At 47.4% G+C, this 16,549-nt stretch overlaps 1 protein-coding gene across 1 annotated transcript in view; it reads left to right on the forward strand.

Annotated features, from left to right (window-relative positions):
• Positions 1-16,549, forward strand: part of micall2a (mical-like 2a) — a 28,259-nt gene that overhangs the window by 3,792 nt on the left and 7,918 nt on the right. Inside the window, exons 3-15 of the mRNA XM_063217451.1 lie at positions 1,068-1,209; positions 2,110-2,291; positions 2,781-2,911; positions 5,998-6,960; positions 7,790-8,225; positions 8,277-8,454; positions 9,190-9,274; positions 10,545-10,753; positions 12,087-12,242; positions 12,547-12,672; positions 13,190-13,345; positions 13,458-13,513; positions 13,957-14,080. Of these exons, the coding sequence (XP_063073521.1) occupies positions 1,068-1,209; positions 2,110-2,291; positions 2,781-2,911; positions 5,998-6,960; positions 7,790-8,225; positions 8,277-8,454; positions 9,190-9,274; positions 10,545-10,753; positions 12,087-12,242; positions 12,547-12,672; positions 13,190-13,345; positions 13,458-13,513; positions 13,957-14,080 (2,944 nt within the window). The remainder of the gene's footprint in view (positions 1-1,067; positions 1,210-2,109; positions 2,292-2,780; positions 2,912-5,997; positions 6,961-7,789; positions 8,226-8,276; positions 8,455-9,189; positions 9,275-10,544; positions 10,754-12,086; positions 12,243-12,546; positions 12,673-13,189; positions 13,346-13,457; positions 13,514-13,956; positions 14,081-16,549) is intronic.

The following is a 16,549-nucleotide window of genomic DNA, read 5'->3' on the forward strand; positions in this document are numbered from 1 at the left end:
AGAGGCCTAAATTAGCTCTGGCTCAGTACTAAACTTTTTGAGGGAAATGTATATGTTAACACCAGGCGGGTTGTTCAGTCACCATGACTGCAACGCTCCTGGGAATGCACACAACCCACTTTTGAGGCTGTTACTGTAAATTTAGGTGGTAATGAGGTTGTGGTGCAATTAATATAATGGAGAGAGTGTTTACTTAACTCATCAACAGTGTTAACTGTTTCTAAGGTTCACCTCTGTCAGCAGTTTCATGCGTCAACCAGATTGGATACGTGTGCTCAATTAAATTAAGTATTTAAGTAACTCTTAATGCTGTGACCTACAGTATACTTGGTGTGAATGGAACGTGCCACTTCCTTAGTTCCACAGCAGGGTGCAAGGCTGCCATGTTGAATTGAACTTCTTCCCACGTGTTTTCTGTCTGTCATTCACTCTCAGGCCTTCATAGCGGTGTCTTTTTTTAGTTACTATGACTGCTGGGCTCCATGGAATACACACAACCCACTTTTAAGATTGTTACTCTAAACTTAGGTGGTAATGATCTAGGTTCTGGTGTCATTAATGTGATGGAGAGAGAACTTATTCTTTCACTCATCAACAACTATATATAATTCAGACTTTTCAGCCTGTGTGAGTAAACTAAGCACTGTATTCAATCCAAATTGGAGCCTATACTTACAGTACGGGAGTGTCTGCTACAGACCTTCGATTCAACACTGTGAGCAAACGGCTGTTTGAACACACTGAGTTTCCATGTGGCGTCTGTCTGTCTACTTCAGAGGTGAGGATACCACACATCTTGTTCACTTCACACTCTCATCCATGCAGTGCTGAATTTTATTAAACAAACAAAGTTTCGGTCAGTTTGGCCTTTCTCAAGCTTGACAAAGGCCACACTGGCCGAAACATTGTTTGTTTAATAAAATTCAGCATTGGATGGATGGATGGATGAGTGTGTGTGTGTGTGTTATCTTTCCCTCTGAAGTGAACAAGTACCTGCTACCTGCATCTCGAAACTTCTGGTTTACATGTGGTTCTCCTCCAAAAATGTCTGTGTCATTTCCTGGCAGGCCTTCCAAGTGGCGGAGGAGCACCTGGGGATCCCGGCGCTGCTGGATGCTGAGGACATGGTGGCCCTGCACATCCCCGACAGGCTCAGCATCCTCACCTACGTCTCCCAGTACTACAACTACTTCCACGGCCGCTGCCCCAGTACGACACAATGTTACAGAGAGAGAGAGAGAGAGAGAGAGAGAGAGAGAGAGAGAGAGAGAGAGAGAGAGAGAGAGAGAGAGAGAGAGAGAGAGAGAGAGAGAGAGAGAGAGAGAGAGAGATAGAGAGAGAGAGAGAGAGAGAGAGAGAGAGAGAGAGAGAGAGAGAGAGAGAGAGAGAGAGAGAGAGAGAGAGAGAGAGAGAGAGAGAGACTTTACAGATCGTAACAGAGAGACTTTACAGATCGTAACAGAGAGACTTTACAGATCGTAACAGAGAGACTTTACAGATCGTAACAGAGAGATATGCTTTTACATTGTAGTAGTATTTTAAGCAGTATGTTTTATGTAATGTTAGTGTTCTATATGCATGCGGACGTATCGTGAGTAGGCCTACTCCAACCCTTAGCTCAGGAATACAGTCATCATGTACATGGGTGTTACATCTGGGAATTGTTGAATGAACACTGGTGGTAGCATTGGAGACTGGCATGAGTCCATAAGTGCATACATCATAAAGTCCATATGTGCACTTGCTTGTGTAAGAAGAATGTTAAAAATTGAGATGATTGAAATATTGCATATATTCTGACCATATGGGATAAGTGACATATACTGTATGAGCCAAATAATATTATATAGCACAGTGTTTCTCATAGATACAATCTGAGTGTTTATGCGAGATAGATAGCGTGCAACCAGTCATTCGAGTCTTGGTTACATTTTGAGAATTGCATTGAAATGACTTGAACGCTAAAAAAAATTGGGTCGCGACCGAATGAGAGTAGAAAATGATGGGTCCCAACACTGTTCCAGTTGAGAACCACTGGTCTAGCACATACAGTATGAAGCCGCCCAGAGCGCTTTATCCATGTGTGTGTCGCCGTGTGTCCTTGTCCAGTCGGAGGTGTGGGAGGCGTGAAGAGGCCAGCTGAGGGCTCCAAGGAGGAACCGTCGGAGAAGAAGAACCTTCCTGTCGTCGCCAAAGCCTTCAGCCCCAAAAGAGCCACGGAGAACTGCCCCCCAGCCCCGCACGGACAAAAAGCATTGCCACCACCTAAATCAGAGACGACAGCTGAGCAGGTACAGCCCGAGGCACAACAGGCCGCTGTCTCTCTTTCTCTCTCTCCACACAAATGGATTATGAGTAGATGCCAAAGCATAGCTGTGGGGCTTTATTAATTGGAATAAACAAGAGGGCCTAAGTGTGTGTGCCAGGCAGAGTAAATAAGGATTAATTGTCAATGCGGGGGAAGATGTTGATGTTGATGATGGTGGTGGTGGGGCAGGGGATTGGTGGGGGGGTTAAATTATTTTTTTGATCCACACTACTCGTTCTGTGGCTCACCTTGCCCAGGCAGCCATATTATTGTTTTGTGGTAGTACTGTAGAGTAGAATTACAGACCAACTGTATCTTTTTCCATATTGCTTATCCTTCTATAGGTTGATTTTTAGGGCCCGAGCACTGAAGGTGTGCAGGACCCTATTGTAATCGCTCTGTTTCTTCTTCATTATTATTTTTGTGTAATCCCTGTCTCACTTCAAGTTACTCTTGTGTGGTCCTCTCGCAGAAGCCAGTGCTGGTGGAGAGCTCCAACAAAACGGGCACCCTGAACAGCAAGTGTGCCGTCTGCAGGACCCATGTGCATCTGGTGCAGCGCCACCTGGTGGATGGAAAACTGTACCACAGGAGCTGCTTCAAGTAAGAGATGAATCCATCAACCAATTTCTCAATGCAAAATGTTGATATATAGTATACAATGTGGGGAGGAAAGCAAAACAACTCATATGCTTCATAGTGGAATATACAGCAGGACAGTGAACGCTTCATAAGATGCCTCTCCATTGACTGTCTGAATGTGAAATGTGTTCACTCACTTCATATTGTCGTATTTGTGGTAGCAACACAATGTAACTCAGACAAGAGTCTCCTGTCTTTTTCCTGGTCTTCCCATTCTCTTGCCTCGGTGGTGCCCCGCCCACATGAAGACATAGAATATTTCCCCCCTGTCAGCCAGTACAGAGTGATTTATTATTTTTTTAAATATATTTTTTAGGGGCTTTTATACCTTTATTTGACAGGACAGTCGAAGATGGTGACAGGAAGCCAACGGGACAGAGAGACAGGGGAGGATCGGGAAATGACCCCGGCCGGACTCGAACCGGGGTCCCCGTGGGTGGCCATGCAAGCCCAAATGTGGGGGGCTTAGTGCGCTGCGCCACAGCGCCCCCCACAGAGTGACTTTTAGAGGACTTTCCCTCATTGAACATCTCGATTGCAAATGACAAAAATTAGCTTTGATAATGTGTTTTTTGCCTGATGGTAGATAAAAACGTTGAATATCAGTGTCGGCGAGCCTCATGTAACAACGTCTGAGGCCACAGGGAAAAAGAACAGGAGGAAGTATTTTAACATGCATCCCTTATGCAGTGAAATAGGCAGGGGGAACGAGTGAATATTGTAGTCACAAACTGTAAGGGTTAGAAGATACAGTGACATGTGACATGCAGAAGTGGCATGTCAAAGGAAGGCTATGTTTTTCCCCTAAACATTTCTTTACGAACAGGTTTATAGGTTGGTGGACACGCATTGTTCACTGACAGGGTTAGGTATGACTTTTGGTCTAGACACAGTTCGGACATTACAAACATGGAAATCCCATTAGCGTGAATTGAAAATGTATTTACAATTGCATGAGAGGAGAAATGTTAAGTAGATATTTATTTATCCCTACCCATAAGATACAGTATGCAAATGTAAATGACGAACAACATTTCTACAGTTCAGGTGATTAACATATTCAAATGATAAACTTAATACTCAGCGCCACAGTAGCCTACCATAGCCGAGAATGTGTTACATGTCAACGAATCCTCAAACCCCCTCTCCACAAACTTCAGGCACAGTGGTGTAGTGGGGATTTTTAAAGTGGGGGTACGCGATTTTTAATATCATCAAATAATTAGGCAACTTATCATGTCAACCCAGTGTAGTGGGCGTGGTACGCGGGGGTACGCAGTCCACCCACTTCTCCTGAAGTGAGATGCCCATGTTTTGGGGGGGGGGGGGGGGGGGGGGGGGGGGGGGGGGGGCAAACATGGGCATCTCACTTCAGGAGATGTGGGTGGACTGCGTACCCCCGCGTACCACGCCCACTACACTCCTGTTCAGGCATGAATTGACCCCCAACTGAATCAACTCATATGCTTCATAGTGGAATATACAGCAGGACAGTGAACGCTTCATAAGATGCCTCTCCATTGACTGTCTGAATGTGAAATGTGTATTCGGGTCAAAGACGTGCAAAATGGCATTGTCATTCAGTGTAACTGACACCTTCTGCTGACTGTAACGGAAAAAATGTAATGAAAATAGTCATGTTTTTCACAGTTACAGTCAACAGAAGGTATCCGTTACACTGAATGACAATTTCATTTTGCACGTCTTTGACCCACTCACTCACTTCATATTGTCGTATTTGTGGTAGCAACACAATGTAACTCAGACAAGAGTCTCCTGTCTTTTTCCTGGTCTTCCCATTCTCTTGCCTCGGTGGTGCCCCACCCACATGAAGACATAGAATATTTCCCCCCTGTCAGCCAGTACAGAGTGATTTATTATTTTTTTAAATATATTTTTTAGGGGCTTTTATACCTTTATTTGACAGGACAGTCGAAGATGGTGACAGGAAGCGAATGGGACAGAGAGACAGGGGAGGATCGGGAAATGACCCCGGCCGGACTCGAACCGGGGTCCCCGTGGGTGGCCATGCAAGCCCAAATGTGGGGGGCTTAGTGCGCTGCGCCACAGCGCCCCCCACAGAGTGACTTTTAGAGGACTTTCCCTCATTGAACATCTCAATTGCAAATGACAAAAATTAGCTTTGATAATGTGTTTTTTGCCTGATGGTAGATAAAAACGTTGAATATCAGTGTCGGCGAGCCTCATGTAACAACGTCTGAGGCCACAGGGAAAAAGAACAGGAGGAAGTATTTTAACATGCATCCCTTATGCAGTGAAATAGGCAGGGGGAACGAGTGAATATTGTAGTCACAAACTGTAAGGGTTAGAAGATACAGTGACATGTGACATGCAGAAGTGGCATGTCAAAGGAAGGCTATGTTTTTCCCCTAAACATTTCTTTACGAACAGGTTTATAGGTTGGTGGACACGCATTGTTCACTGACAGGGTTAGGTATGACTTTTGGTCTAGACACAGTTCGACATTACAAACATGGAAATCCCATTAGCGTGAATTGAAAATGTATTTACAATTGCATGAGAGGAGAAATGTTAAGTAGATATTTATTTATCCCTACCCATAAGATACAGTATGCAAATGTAAATGACGAACAACATTTCTACAGTTCAGGTGATTAACACATTCAAATGATAAACTTAATACTCAGCGCCACAGTAGCCTACCATAGCCGAGAATGTGTTACATGTCAACGAATCCTCAAACCCCCTCTCCACAAACTTCAGGCACAGTGGTGTAGTGGGGATTTTTAAAGTGGGGGTACGCGATTTTTAATATCATCAAATAATTAGGCAACTTATCATGTCAACCCAGTGTAGTGGGCGTGGTACGCGGGGGTACGCAGTCCACCCAGATCTCCTGAAGTGAGATGCCCATGTTTGGGGGGGGGGGCCAAACATGGGCATCTCACTTCAGGAGATGCGGGTGGACTGCGTACCCCCGCGTACCACGCCCACTACACTCCTGTTCAGGCATGAATTGACCCCCACTAACTCCAACTGAATCTGGCTCCCGGTCTCCTTCACAGGTGCAGTGAATGCTCCAATCCCCTGCTAGCAGGGGCGTACAAGGCAGGACCCGAACCAGGAACATTCATCTGCAAAGCCAACCAGACCGGCGGCTGCAAAACCAACTCACTTCGCAGGTCTGCTGCCCACAAAGCCAGCCCTGCTCCCGTTAGTACCAAGTCCTCCACACCGGCTGCTTCTGTGGCGAACGTAGAGATTCAGTTGACGGTAGCGCCCAAACAGGACAGACGACCACAGCCTGCTACACGACCTATGTCTTCGGTGTTAACCACCCCTGTTAAAGTCACACCCAAGCTCGTGGAGACCACGAGCCCGGCAGCTCCACAACCATGGACCCCTTCGGCCCAGAAGACCCAGGCAGCCAGGCAGAGGTTCTTCCAGTCCTCCTCATCTGCAACCTCACCATCAACATCCCCAGCTCAGTCTTCTCCTCCGGCCTCTTTGTCATCCCCATCATCCTCATTCAAGTCCACATCCATGCGCTCAGCATCATCACCGAAGTCCCCGAGCCCACGCCCAACCCAGCTGGCCGTTTCCCCATCCCGGTCCCCAGCGTCCCCCTCTTCAGCATCCTCACCCCTGTCCTCATCACACCTGCATTCCGCATCCTCATCCTTATCCTTACCCTTGTCCCCATTCCTGCCCTCAAAGTCCCAGCCCCTATCTCCATTACCCCCATCCCAGACTGCAGCTCCAGCTGCAAAAGACCCATCCACCCAGTTGTCTTCACCAGGGCCCAAGCCAGAGGCTGGCACTGCCCGTCCCATCACCACCATCACCACCACCACCACCACCGCCGCCACTGCCACCACGACAGCAGCGCTGGCAGCACCCGCGACGCCAGAGGAGAAGGAGAAGGAGCGTGCCCGGGCGCTCATCTCCAGGAAGCTGGCAGAGGGCAACTGCAATAATAACAACATAAAGGCTCATCAGCAGCACGGCCCCAGGGCAGAAGATAATCGGTGAGGGCTTTTGGGGGGGAGACTGGTTTTTGCTCTCTCTCTCTCTTTTTTTCTCCGTCTTTCTCTCGCTCTCTTGCTCGCTCTCTCTCTCTCTCTCTCTCTCTCTCTCTCTCTCTCTCTCTCTCTCTCTGTCTGTAGTTTGCCCTCTCTCTGTCTCTCGTTCTCTTGTTCGCTCTCTCTGTCTCTCGCTCCCTCACTCTCTCACTCGCTCTCGCTCTCTCTGAATTCATTGTTTTGTTCATTTAAATCAATTATTGAAAAATAAACATTTTAATGATTTTCTGTTTGTATCACCACCCACTCCTCCCCTCCCAATATGTCACTGCGGCTTTTAATCTAATTTGCTGGTTTCAAGAAAAAAAAATATTCTAATGGCTGCTGTTTCTGTTGTCAGGATGAAATATTTAAGATATTCAAGCGCTGTGGCTTTTATGCGGCTCGGCTGCCAGTTATTTATTTTATCAATTAAAAAGGGGGGGTGGGGTGGGGGCAGTGGCGAGGTGGTGCGCACCAGATTTCCTCATTAGCATATTTGATTACACAGCAGACTATTAGCATAAATCACCCGACGTGGCTCCGACAGGCAGACGGGGAGAGCGAGAGAGGGAAAGGGGGAGAAAAAGAGAGGGGGAGAGAGAGAGAGAGAGAGAGAGAGAGAGAGTGCAGATTGTGCAGAGAGATGGAGAGAGATAGAGAGAGAGGGAGAGAGAGAGAGAGACAGAGAGAGTGAGAGAGAGAGAAAGAGGGAGAGGGAGAGAGAAAGGGAGGCGGCGCCCGGGCTAATTGTGTAAATTGTTAACCTAATAGAATAAGCTTTGCCTCTCCGCAGGTCTGGGAAGGGGCTGCGCTCCGTCGAGTTGCCCAGCTGGAGGCAGGAGAGACGCAGCCAAGGCATGGCGGGGGGTGGGGCTGGCACCAGAGCTAAGGCTGGTGCTGGAGCTGGAGCTGGAGCCGGAGCTGGTGCAGCCCCCCTCCCCTTCCTCCTGCGCTCAGCCGCCACCAACCTCTCCATCACCGCCACCAACACCGCCGGCACCGCCGCCTCCTCAACACCCACCCCGGCTGCTGCCAGCCCCAGAGCCGTCATCCTCACCAATCCCACCCCCGCACCCATCGCTACTGCACCCACACCCACACCAACCAAAACCCCCATCCCAATCTCCATCACTACACCCACACCAACCAAAACCCCCACCCCCCACTCCGTCACCACACCCACACCAACCAAAACCCCCACCTCCACGAAATCCCTCACCTCCACGCCTGTCATCAGCCTGATCCGTAGCCCCTCCACCACCACCCCCACCTCCCCCACCACCACCACCCCCACCACCAGCAGCAGCAAGGAATCCCTCTGGATGGCAGCCATTAGGGACGGGGAACGGGCAAGATCCAGCTCCCACTCCCGCACCATAGTCCCCACCTCCTACTACTCCTCCTCCTCCACCTCCTCCTCCTCCTCCTCGGCTGCTGTACTCGGCTCCAGTGCCAAAGGTTAGCCTGTGCAGCAACTGACCTTTTTGCTGTAGTGTGCAGTTCATTGAATGTTGTATCGAAAGGTCAATGATGAAGTATTATGGTAAACATTTCTTACAGCTGAAATTGAAATGTTGTGGCTGCCCTGGGAGGGTGAACAGACAGACAGACAGGCAAGCGCTATACAAAGAGAAAAAGTGCATTTTGAAGGTGTCAGTGTGATCCCCCTGTTATGTTGAGGTGCGTGTGCGTGCGTGCGTGCGTGCGCGTGTTACTCAATTTAGTCTCCCTTTTTGAATGTTTTACTTTTTATTTTCTTATTTAGACTTTACTTAAATGAAGATCCTGATGATGGGAAGGCTTCCATTACTAATCATCATTTTGGTAACATTTTCTTTCAAAGGTCCTCGTAAGGGCGTCATGTAGCCTTCATAAAAATGACATGAATGACCCATGTCAGGAACATTAATGACTCATTATTGGTGTTTATTATGTTCATGTCCTGATGTGCCACTCAGTTGGACCATCATGACACCCAAACAATGAAAACTTGACATTCCAGAAACCGAATGGCATATTATAACTACAATCATAAACATCAGTAATGTGCCATTAATATTCCCTGACACGTGTCGTGTCCCTTCTTATGCTTGTAACATGACACCACCCTGATGTAGTAGTGGACCCCTTCGTATGAAGTGTTGCCATCCATTTTACACTGTGTCTTCTTGTGTACTCCTCCATCCCCCACAGTAAAGCCCAGGGCTGCGTCTGAAAGCTCGGCCGACTGGCGATCAAAGCCGCATGGCTCTCCAAGTGGACCAGCAGTGGGCTCCAAGTAAGTCTGATCCTCTCCTCTCCTCTCCTCTGCCACTGTTTATCCCTAATGCGCCCTAATCCACATGTACACGGGAAGCAGGGACAGTCACCCGGGTGGTATCTGCTGCTATGATGCTGAACCAGAGTGTGAGTTAGTGTGTGTGTGTGTGTGTGTGTGTGTGTGCGCTGACGATGGGTGGGCTGGGTTCTCTACTTCTCCCTCTCTCTTTCTTCTTCTCTTTCTTGTTCTTGTTCTCCATCCCTTCCTTCTCTTCATCTAGCCGTGGCCTGAAGCATCCGGTCTCGCCCTCCATCGCTCTAGTGCTGGACTGCCTCAGAGTGCAGGCGCTAGCCCTTTCACCTGCGCTCACCCCCCGCCGCAAGGAGTGCTGTGTCTGACAGATCATGTTCACGATACTCACACAAACGCACATGTACACACACACACACACACACACACGCACACATATGCACTCACACACTTGAACACATGCACAAAAAGCACATATCTGCACACACACACACATACTTTATGCCCGTATACTTGAACCGTAAGCTCATACATAATGCACTGTTTGCGCACATACATACACACACACACACACACACACACACACACACACACACACACAAACCTAGATGCACATTTAGTACGTGCATGCACCCCCTGCCACCCCTTCTCCTTGGCATGAGTCCTCATCTGATCTGATCATCTTCAAACTAACTCCATCTCTGAAGGTAAATCTATATAACGATGGCATGATATAACCCTTTTCTCCCATGGTACATGCATTCTAGGGCTGTTAGTAGGTCTGGTTAGAAGATGTGTTTGGGTGTTCTTTTTCCATGTCTGCATAGTTTCCTGTGAGAGTGTTTATATTTAACTTGGGAGGCAGCCAGAAACCCCAGACAGGCAGGCTTGGTGTTTACAATAATTTCCTTACATTCAGTAGAGGAGAACAATGGGAGCGTGACTATATAAAGGCCGCTTGACCTACATCATGCATAATTTGTGGGAACTGATCAAAGACACCACTGACCTGGCCAGTAAACGAGTTGCTCCTCATCCAAACGTCCTATAGACTAGGGGGAAAAATATCTCTTTTAATGGCTGGTTAATGTTCTTTTATTTAAAATATGTTTCAAACCTTGTCCTCTCTCTATCTCAAAATTGCAGTGCTGCTTTTTATTTTATTGAGTATTTATTCCACACCATGTAATAAATGTGAAAATATATTATTTCAAAGGCATGTCAGTATGGCCTTTCTTACCTCCTCCCCTTTCTCTAGGTGTCCTGAGCCTACCAAAGAATTACCACTGAAACGTGTGGAGGACAAACCAGCCACGACCTACAAGAGCAGCCTGTGTGTCACCGTGAACCCGACCTCTCCTCTCCTCGCCATGGTTTCGCCCTCTACCAGCCCCCTCTCACCAGGACCAGCCAGTTACTGGCAGCCTATTGGCCAGCAGCCTACCAGGAAGATGTCAGGCGAATCAGGTGAAGCTCTTATGGCTGCTAATCGGCAATGGAGTCTTTGTGCGATTTCTGGTTTCTGGCCTCTGATGTGTGTCAACAATAAATGAGTGGGTGGAGAAGTGTTTCATTTCAGGCTGTCATCATGCTTTAGCGTATGTATCGCACGCTAGTGCATTCAGCGTGTTGGTGCGACGCATTTTGAAGTTAAAGCGTGCTCCTCAACGCAACGGTAAAGCGTTTTCATGCACTTTTGACACGTGACGAGGTTTGCACAGTTTTCCCGCCATGTCGGCGATTTTGTTTTGTCACAGCGCATTTCTGTTACTAAACGCAAATATGCTTTGCTGTGCCCTAACCAAAACCACCCCTAAACCTAACCTGACAGTATAGCAATGTTTCTGCTGCTTTACTTTTGCCAAGAACAGCGAGATTAGGCGAATTTCTACCTAAATTGTGCCTAAACCAAAACCATCCCTAAACCTAACCTGTCACAGGGCGTTGTGGAGCACGCCTTAAAGGGGTATGCCACTATTTTGGGGCTTAATACAGTTAAAATTGTTGGCCAGGGTTTATAAAGGTGGTAAAGTGTCTTATTTTTCATGTAAGCCGTTGTCTTGTTTCAAGACAAGTTAAAAGAGGGAGCATGTAGCTAAGCTAGTGAAAGTCAATGGATCCGTGTAGCATGTAGCAATGCTACATGGATGCATTGACTTTCACTAGCTTAGCGACATACTCCCTCTTTTAACTTGTCTTGAAACAAGACAACGGCTTACATGAAAAATAAGACACTTTACCACCTTTATAAACCCCAGCCAACGATTTTAACTGTATTAAGCCCCAAAATAGTGGCATACCCCTTTAACTTGGAAATGCGTATTGGACACACGTGATAGTGGGTGCAAATCAGCGTGTCATAGATACGCCTATGCATGATGACATGTCCATTTGGTCTGAAACTGCTGTCCACTGATGTTGGAGCTCCAAATGTTTTGTACGTCTAGGACTAACCATACCATGTTCTTGCGCAAGCCTGTAGACTGACATCTTTATGCGCTGTGAAGAAGGCTCTTTTCCTTATTTTTTGTGTTTGATATTCAGTACTATAATGATGAGGGGGTTTTGATATCACATTAAAATACCTGATGATGAAATCTTAAAAAGAAATGGAGGGAATTCCCAGATTGGAAAGCAGAGCAGATGTTTTCAGCCATATGGTATTCCCCTCAGTCTCTTCATCCCCACTTCATCACTTCCTACCATTTTCACTTATTATTGACTACTGGTTTCTACAGACCTGCTTCAAAAGACCTTGCATCTGATTGCAACCATTTCCTCTCATTGTCTTCTCTGCTAGATGCTGGAAAGGCCCCAGTGGGGTTCACCCACGCTTCTTCCACCCCATCCCCGTCCCCATCTCCAGCTGTCTGCAACAGAGCTTCCGCCACCACTACTCCAACCAATATCAAAGCACCATCTCCAAAGCAAAGTCGACGTGGGTCATCTGGTCTTGGTAATGTGTTTTTTATTATTATTTGTATTAGGTGGATGGCTGAAAGACTTTAGACATTGGTCCCTGAAATCAGGCGTGGGAGAGTAGGGGCGACACACTGTGATGTTTAGTGGTAGTCAGTCGTAAGACCTTTTCAAATGTTTTTTTTTGGGGGGGGTGCTTAGAATGATTCGGTACTTCCTACTCCATGATTCACACACAAATACAGGGCGAGTCAGATGTGTAACAGATGTCTTTGTCAGCTGAAACAATGTTTCAATTCATAGAGAAGTTCTTTAGTGTTATTCTTCTTTAATCCCATAAGGGTCACCAAATGAAAGCCTCTACGTCACCAACGGCTCGTCCTGTCGAACACAGCATGTGTCCATCAGCGTCTCATCCAATACAGCCCCTTCACCTAAACAGCCTGCAAAGGGCTCGGCTGCTCCTGGTAAGTTCTTCCCTTAAGGGCCGTGCACACAGATCGCTGCTATTTACTAGCTTCTCGCTTGCTCGCCTACTCGCCACTCAATCATGGAACGTTCGCTGAAAGTTCCCGCGGCTTTAACTGCCAATGAACAGGCGAGAAGTACCGAACTCTGCATTCCAATTGGTTACTCGCTTACTCGCCTCGCTCGAAGATAAAATATTTTCAACTCGGGATCCGCCCACATCGCATCGCTTGTACAGTACTCGCCTGCTGGTCTCGCTGGGACACATTGACATTCTAATGAGTTCATTCACTGAGCGAGTAACTAGCTGCGACGTGTGTGTACGGCCCTTTACACTTGATGTTTCTGTGGTGGTTGCTGCAAGCAAGGACTATGTAGCATTTGGGCGGTAGACAATCACGATGACTTTTGTTTACTCCGCCAAAGAATTCTTTCTTTTCTTTTGTACCTACTTTGTTGTCAAGTGTTTTGAAGGTAAATGGCTTTTATTTGGTCTTTTGAATGGTCCACAACCAGGGGTGCCAAGGGATGGGTCCTCCAAGCCCACTGCCCCCACCACGCCTCGTTGGATTACCCCGGTGACTGTCACCGTGTTGCCCCATGAACCTACGAACTACATGTACACGCCTTCATCGCAAAAGAACACACCTGGTAGATTCCCTGTTGAGCAGGGTAAGCCTAATCTCACCGCTTTCAAGGTTGACGTCATATTATTCCTACTTTGATTCATAGGACATTTCTTTATCTGTAATGGATCAAATAGACGTCTTCTCCTCATTCTCAGGTTCTCCGAATGGACATTACTCATCCGAGGAATCTGTCACTAAAATGAGATCACCGGTAAGTCACCTTTTTATAATGCGTATCGTTTAGCCCCGTGCTCTCATTCAGATTGACTGGTGGTGACTTGTGGTCCCATGGTGGCTCCCCTTGGGCAGTGTGCTCATCGCTACTTACCCCCTCACCCTAACGCCGAATTATCATTTGTCAAACAGCTGTCGGAGGTCCGATAAAATATCCTGTAAATCTCATTTGCTCAAATGAGCAATTAAAATAACATCAGTAACAGTGTAACAGTCAGTCGTGAAGGATGGGCTTTACTCCATCCACTCGGTACACCCCTAGCATTAATCATATTCACTCTTAAATCAAGTTTCTTTAACAGCTATTTTTGAGATGGACTTCATTTCAAACACTCACTACACTCTTTATAATAGTATTTTATCATATTTACACATTCAAAAGCTATGTTTCTTTTAACCTTTATTTTCCTCATGTTGTAGGCCAAAGAGAGCCACATTCCCATGGAGGAGATAGCTGAGGAGCTGGATGAGATCGAGGAGAGCCTGACGGAGCTGGAGAGGGAGGGGGTGGAGCTGGAGGGACGGCTCAGGAGCTGCGAGGAAGGTAATGACCGCAAGATGACATAATCAGCTGGCATAGTCCTGTGCCGCTGTGACAACACACACACACACACACACACACACACACACACACACACACACACACACACTCTCAAATGCTCTCACACATACACACACACATACTACACACTGTATACACACACACACACACGCTCTTAATAAAATGGTGGAGTGCCTGAGCAGTAAGGTACAGTAGGTGTTCTCCATTATTATGGATGAAGCTGCCGTGGTCCATTTGTAGGCCCTGGGGGCAGCGGTAGAAGCGAGTTGGTGGGTTAGGGCCAGGGACTGAGGCGCTCCTGGGTGTCGGCTCCTACCGTCCTGGGCACGGTTTTAAAATAGATTTTCAGGTCTGTGTGCTCTTACTATAACTGTGGATATGTCGATGGTCCAATTGGTGCAAAACTAGTCTCTGGTAGGCTGGCTGACGGGCAGAAGGACATTCAGGTTTTACATTTGGCTTATTTTTTTTTGCGTAAATAAACTACCAGACTGTTCTTTTTGTTTTATTTGATGCCTTATTTCGGGTATTGTCCCATGCAGTTAGTACTAAAGAGGAATTACTGTGTGTGTGTGTGTGTGTGTGTGTGTGTGTGTGTGTGTGTGTGTGTGTGTGTGTGTGTGTGTGTGCCTGTGTTTGTGTGTGTGTGTGTGTGTGTGTGTGTGTGTGTGTGTGTGTGTGTGTGTGTGTGTGTGTGTGTGTGTGTGTGTGTGTGTGTGTGTGTGTGTGTGTCTGTGTGTGTGTGTCTGTGTGCATTTAAGTTTGAGCGGTTGGTTCAGGGAGCCGTGCTCTCATTCCAACCCTGTTAGGCGAGCCGGTCCTGTGGGGAGGTGGGAGTCGACTGGCTGCCTAAAGGGGAGGGATGTGACCAATAAAAGGGACTCATTTCCAGCAGTCAGGGCCAAATGAGGCGAGCAACACGCACCACACTGAGCAGACACACATCCTCTCTCTCTCTCTCTCTCTCTCTCTCTCTCTCTCTCTCTCTCTCTCTCTCTCTCTCTCTCTCTCTCTCTCTCTCTCTCTCTCTCTCTCTCTCTCTCTCTCTCTCTCTCTCTCTCTCTCTCTCTCTCTCTCTCTCTCTCTCTCTCTCTTCGTCTATGGGGACAAGAGCACAGAATGAAGTGTCGAGAGTAAGGGGGTTGGTGATAGCAGTAGAGAGAGAGAGAGAGAGATAGGACCAGGCAGACAGGCAGAGAGGTGAGACGGAGAGGTGGGAAAAGGGGAAGAATTGAGTGAACAAGAAGGAAGGATAGCAGGAGGGGTAGTGAGTGTGTGGGTGGTGGAGGGAGGGAGCGTCAGAGTCCAAATTCAGTACACCAGTGGTTCTCAAACTTTTTGTGTGAAGTACCACCTGAGAAAATATTGAGCTCTCCGAGTACCACCTTGACAACCAACATTAGAATATCGCAGCAAAGGCCTTCCATTTTCACTTTTGCAGGAGAGGTTCATAACGGCATCAACAGCTACGGTCACATTCAATGCAAGTTTGTTTTTAAATGTCTTGCTATTTCCTAGTTTTATTCTGCATTATGTTTTCAGATTCATAGGCCTACAGTTCAATATTACAAAATGTGAGACCAAAGAGACATTTTCGACTTCAACAACTTGATCAATGCACAATTGATTCATTGAACATTCAAATCAATGCACAAAAAAATAATTCTTCCAAGTACCACCAGAGATGTCTAAAGTACCACCAGTGGTACGCGTACCACAGCTTGACTACCACTGCAGTACACCAATGATGGTGTGTGTACTAGTGGAGTTGGGAGGAGGTGAAGAAGGGATAGACTTTGACAGGAAAGGGTTGGGGGGGATATGGTTAGTGATGGCGTGCGTGGTGGAGACTGAGCGATGTTACCTGATTGGCTGTTTTCAAGGTCAGCGTGGGCCCCGGCGCGGTAATATCATCTCTGGCGCTCCCCAGTGCAGGTCACCTGTCACAGCCTCCACAAGCAAGTGGGATTTAACACGGCCCCTCCTGCATCTTCTCAATGCCCTGTGTGTGTGTGTGTGTGTGTGTGCGTGCGTGTAAGCGTGTGTGCGTGTGTGAGAGCGCTTGTGAGTGTGCGTGTGTGTGAGCGAGCGCACGCAGGCATGGGTGTGTGTATGTGAGCGTGTGCGTGGGTGTGTAATTGTGTGTGTTTGTGTAAGCGTGTGCGTGGTCATGTATCCCCACCTTAACCTCAAGGCAATATTCCGTGGCGCCACTTCTGCACTGGGCAGCATCACCGTGTTAACAGAAAAGTGGCCCTCGAATAGGAGCGGCGCGAGAAAATAAAAATGATGCGATTTCTCAAGGGGCAACAACAGAGGTGTAATATCACAAAAATGTCTGCCGTCTCCGTTGGTTAGTTCTCCACATATGTTTTGGGTGCATCTTGGAGACATGCTAACTCGGACAATTCCAACTGGTTGAAGACATGGAAAAGAGAAGTCACCATGAAT

The sequence above is a fragment of the Engraulis encrasicolus genome, chromosome 2 (assembly GCF_034702125.1).
Source record: "Engraulis encrasicolus isolate BLACKSEA-1 chromosome 2, IST_EnEncr_1.0, whole genome shotgun sequence".
Taxonomy (NCBI): Eukaryota; Metazoa; Chordata; class Actinopteri; order Clupeiformes; family Engraulidae; genus Engraulis; species Engraulis encrasicolus.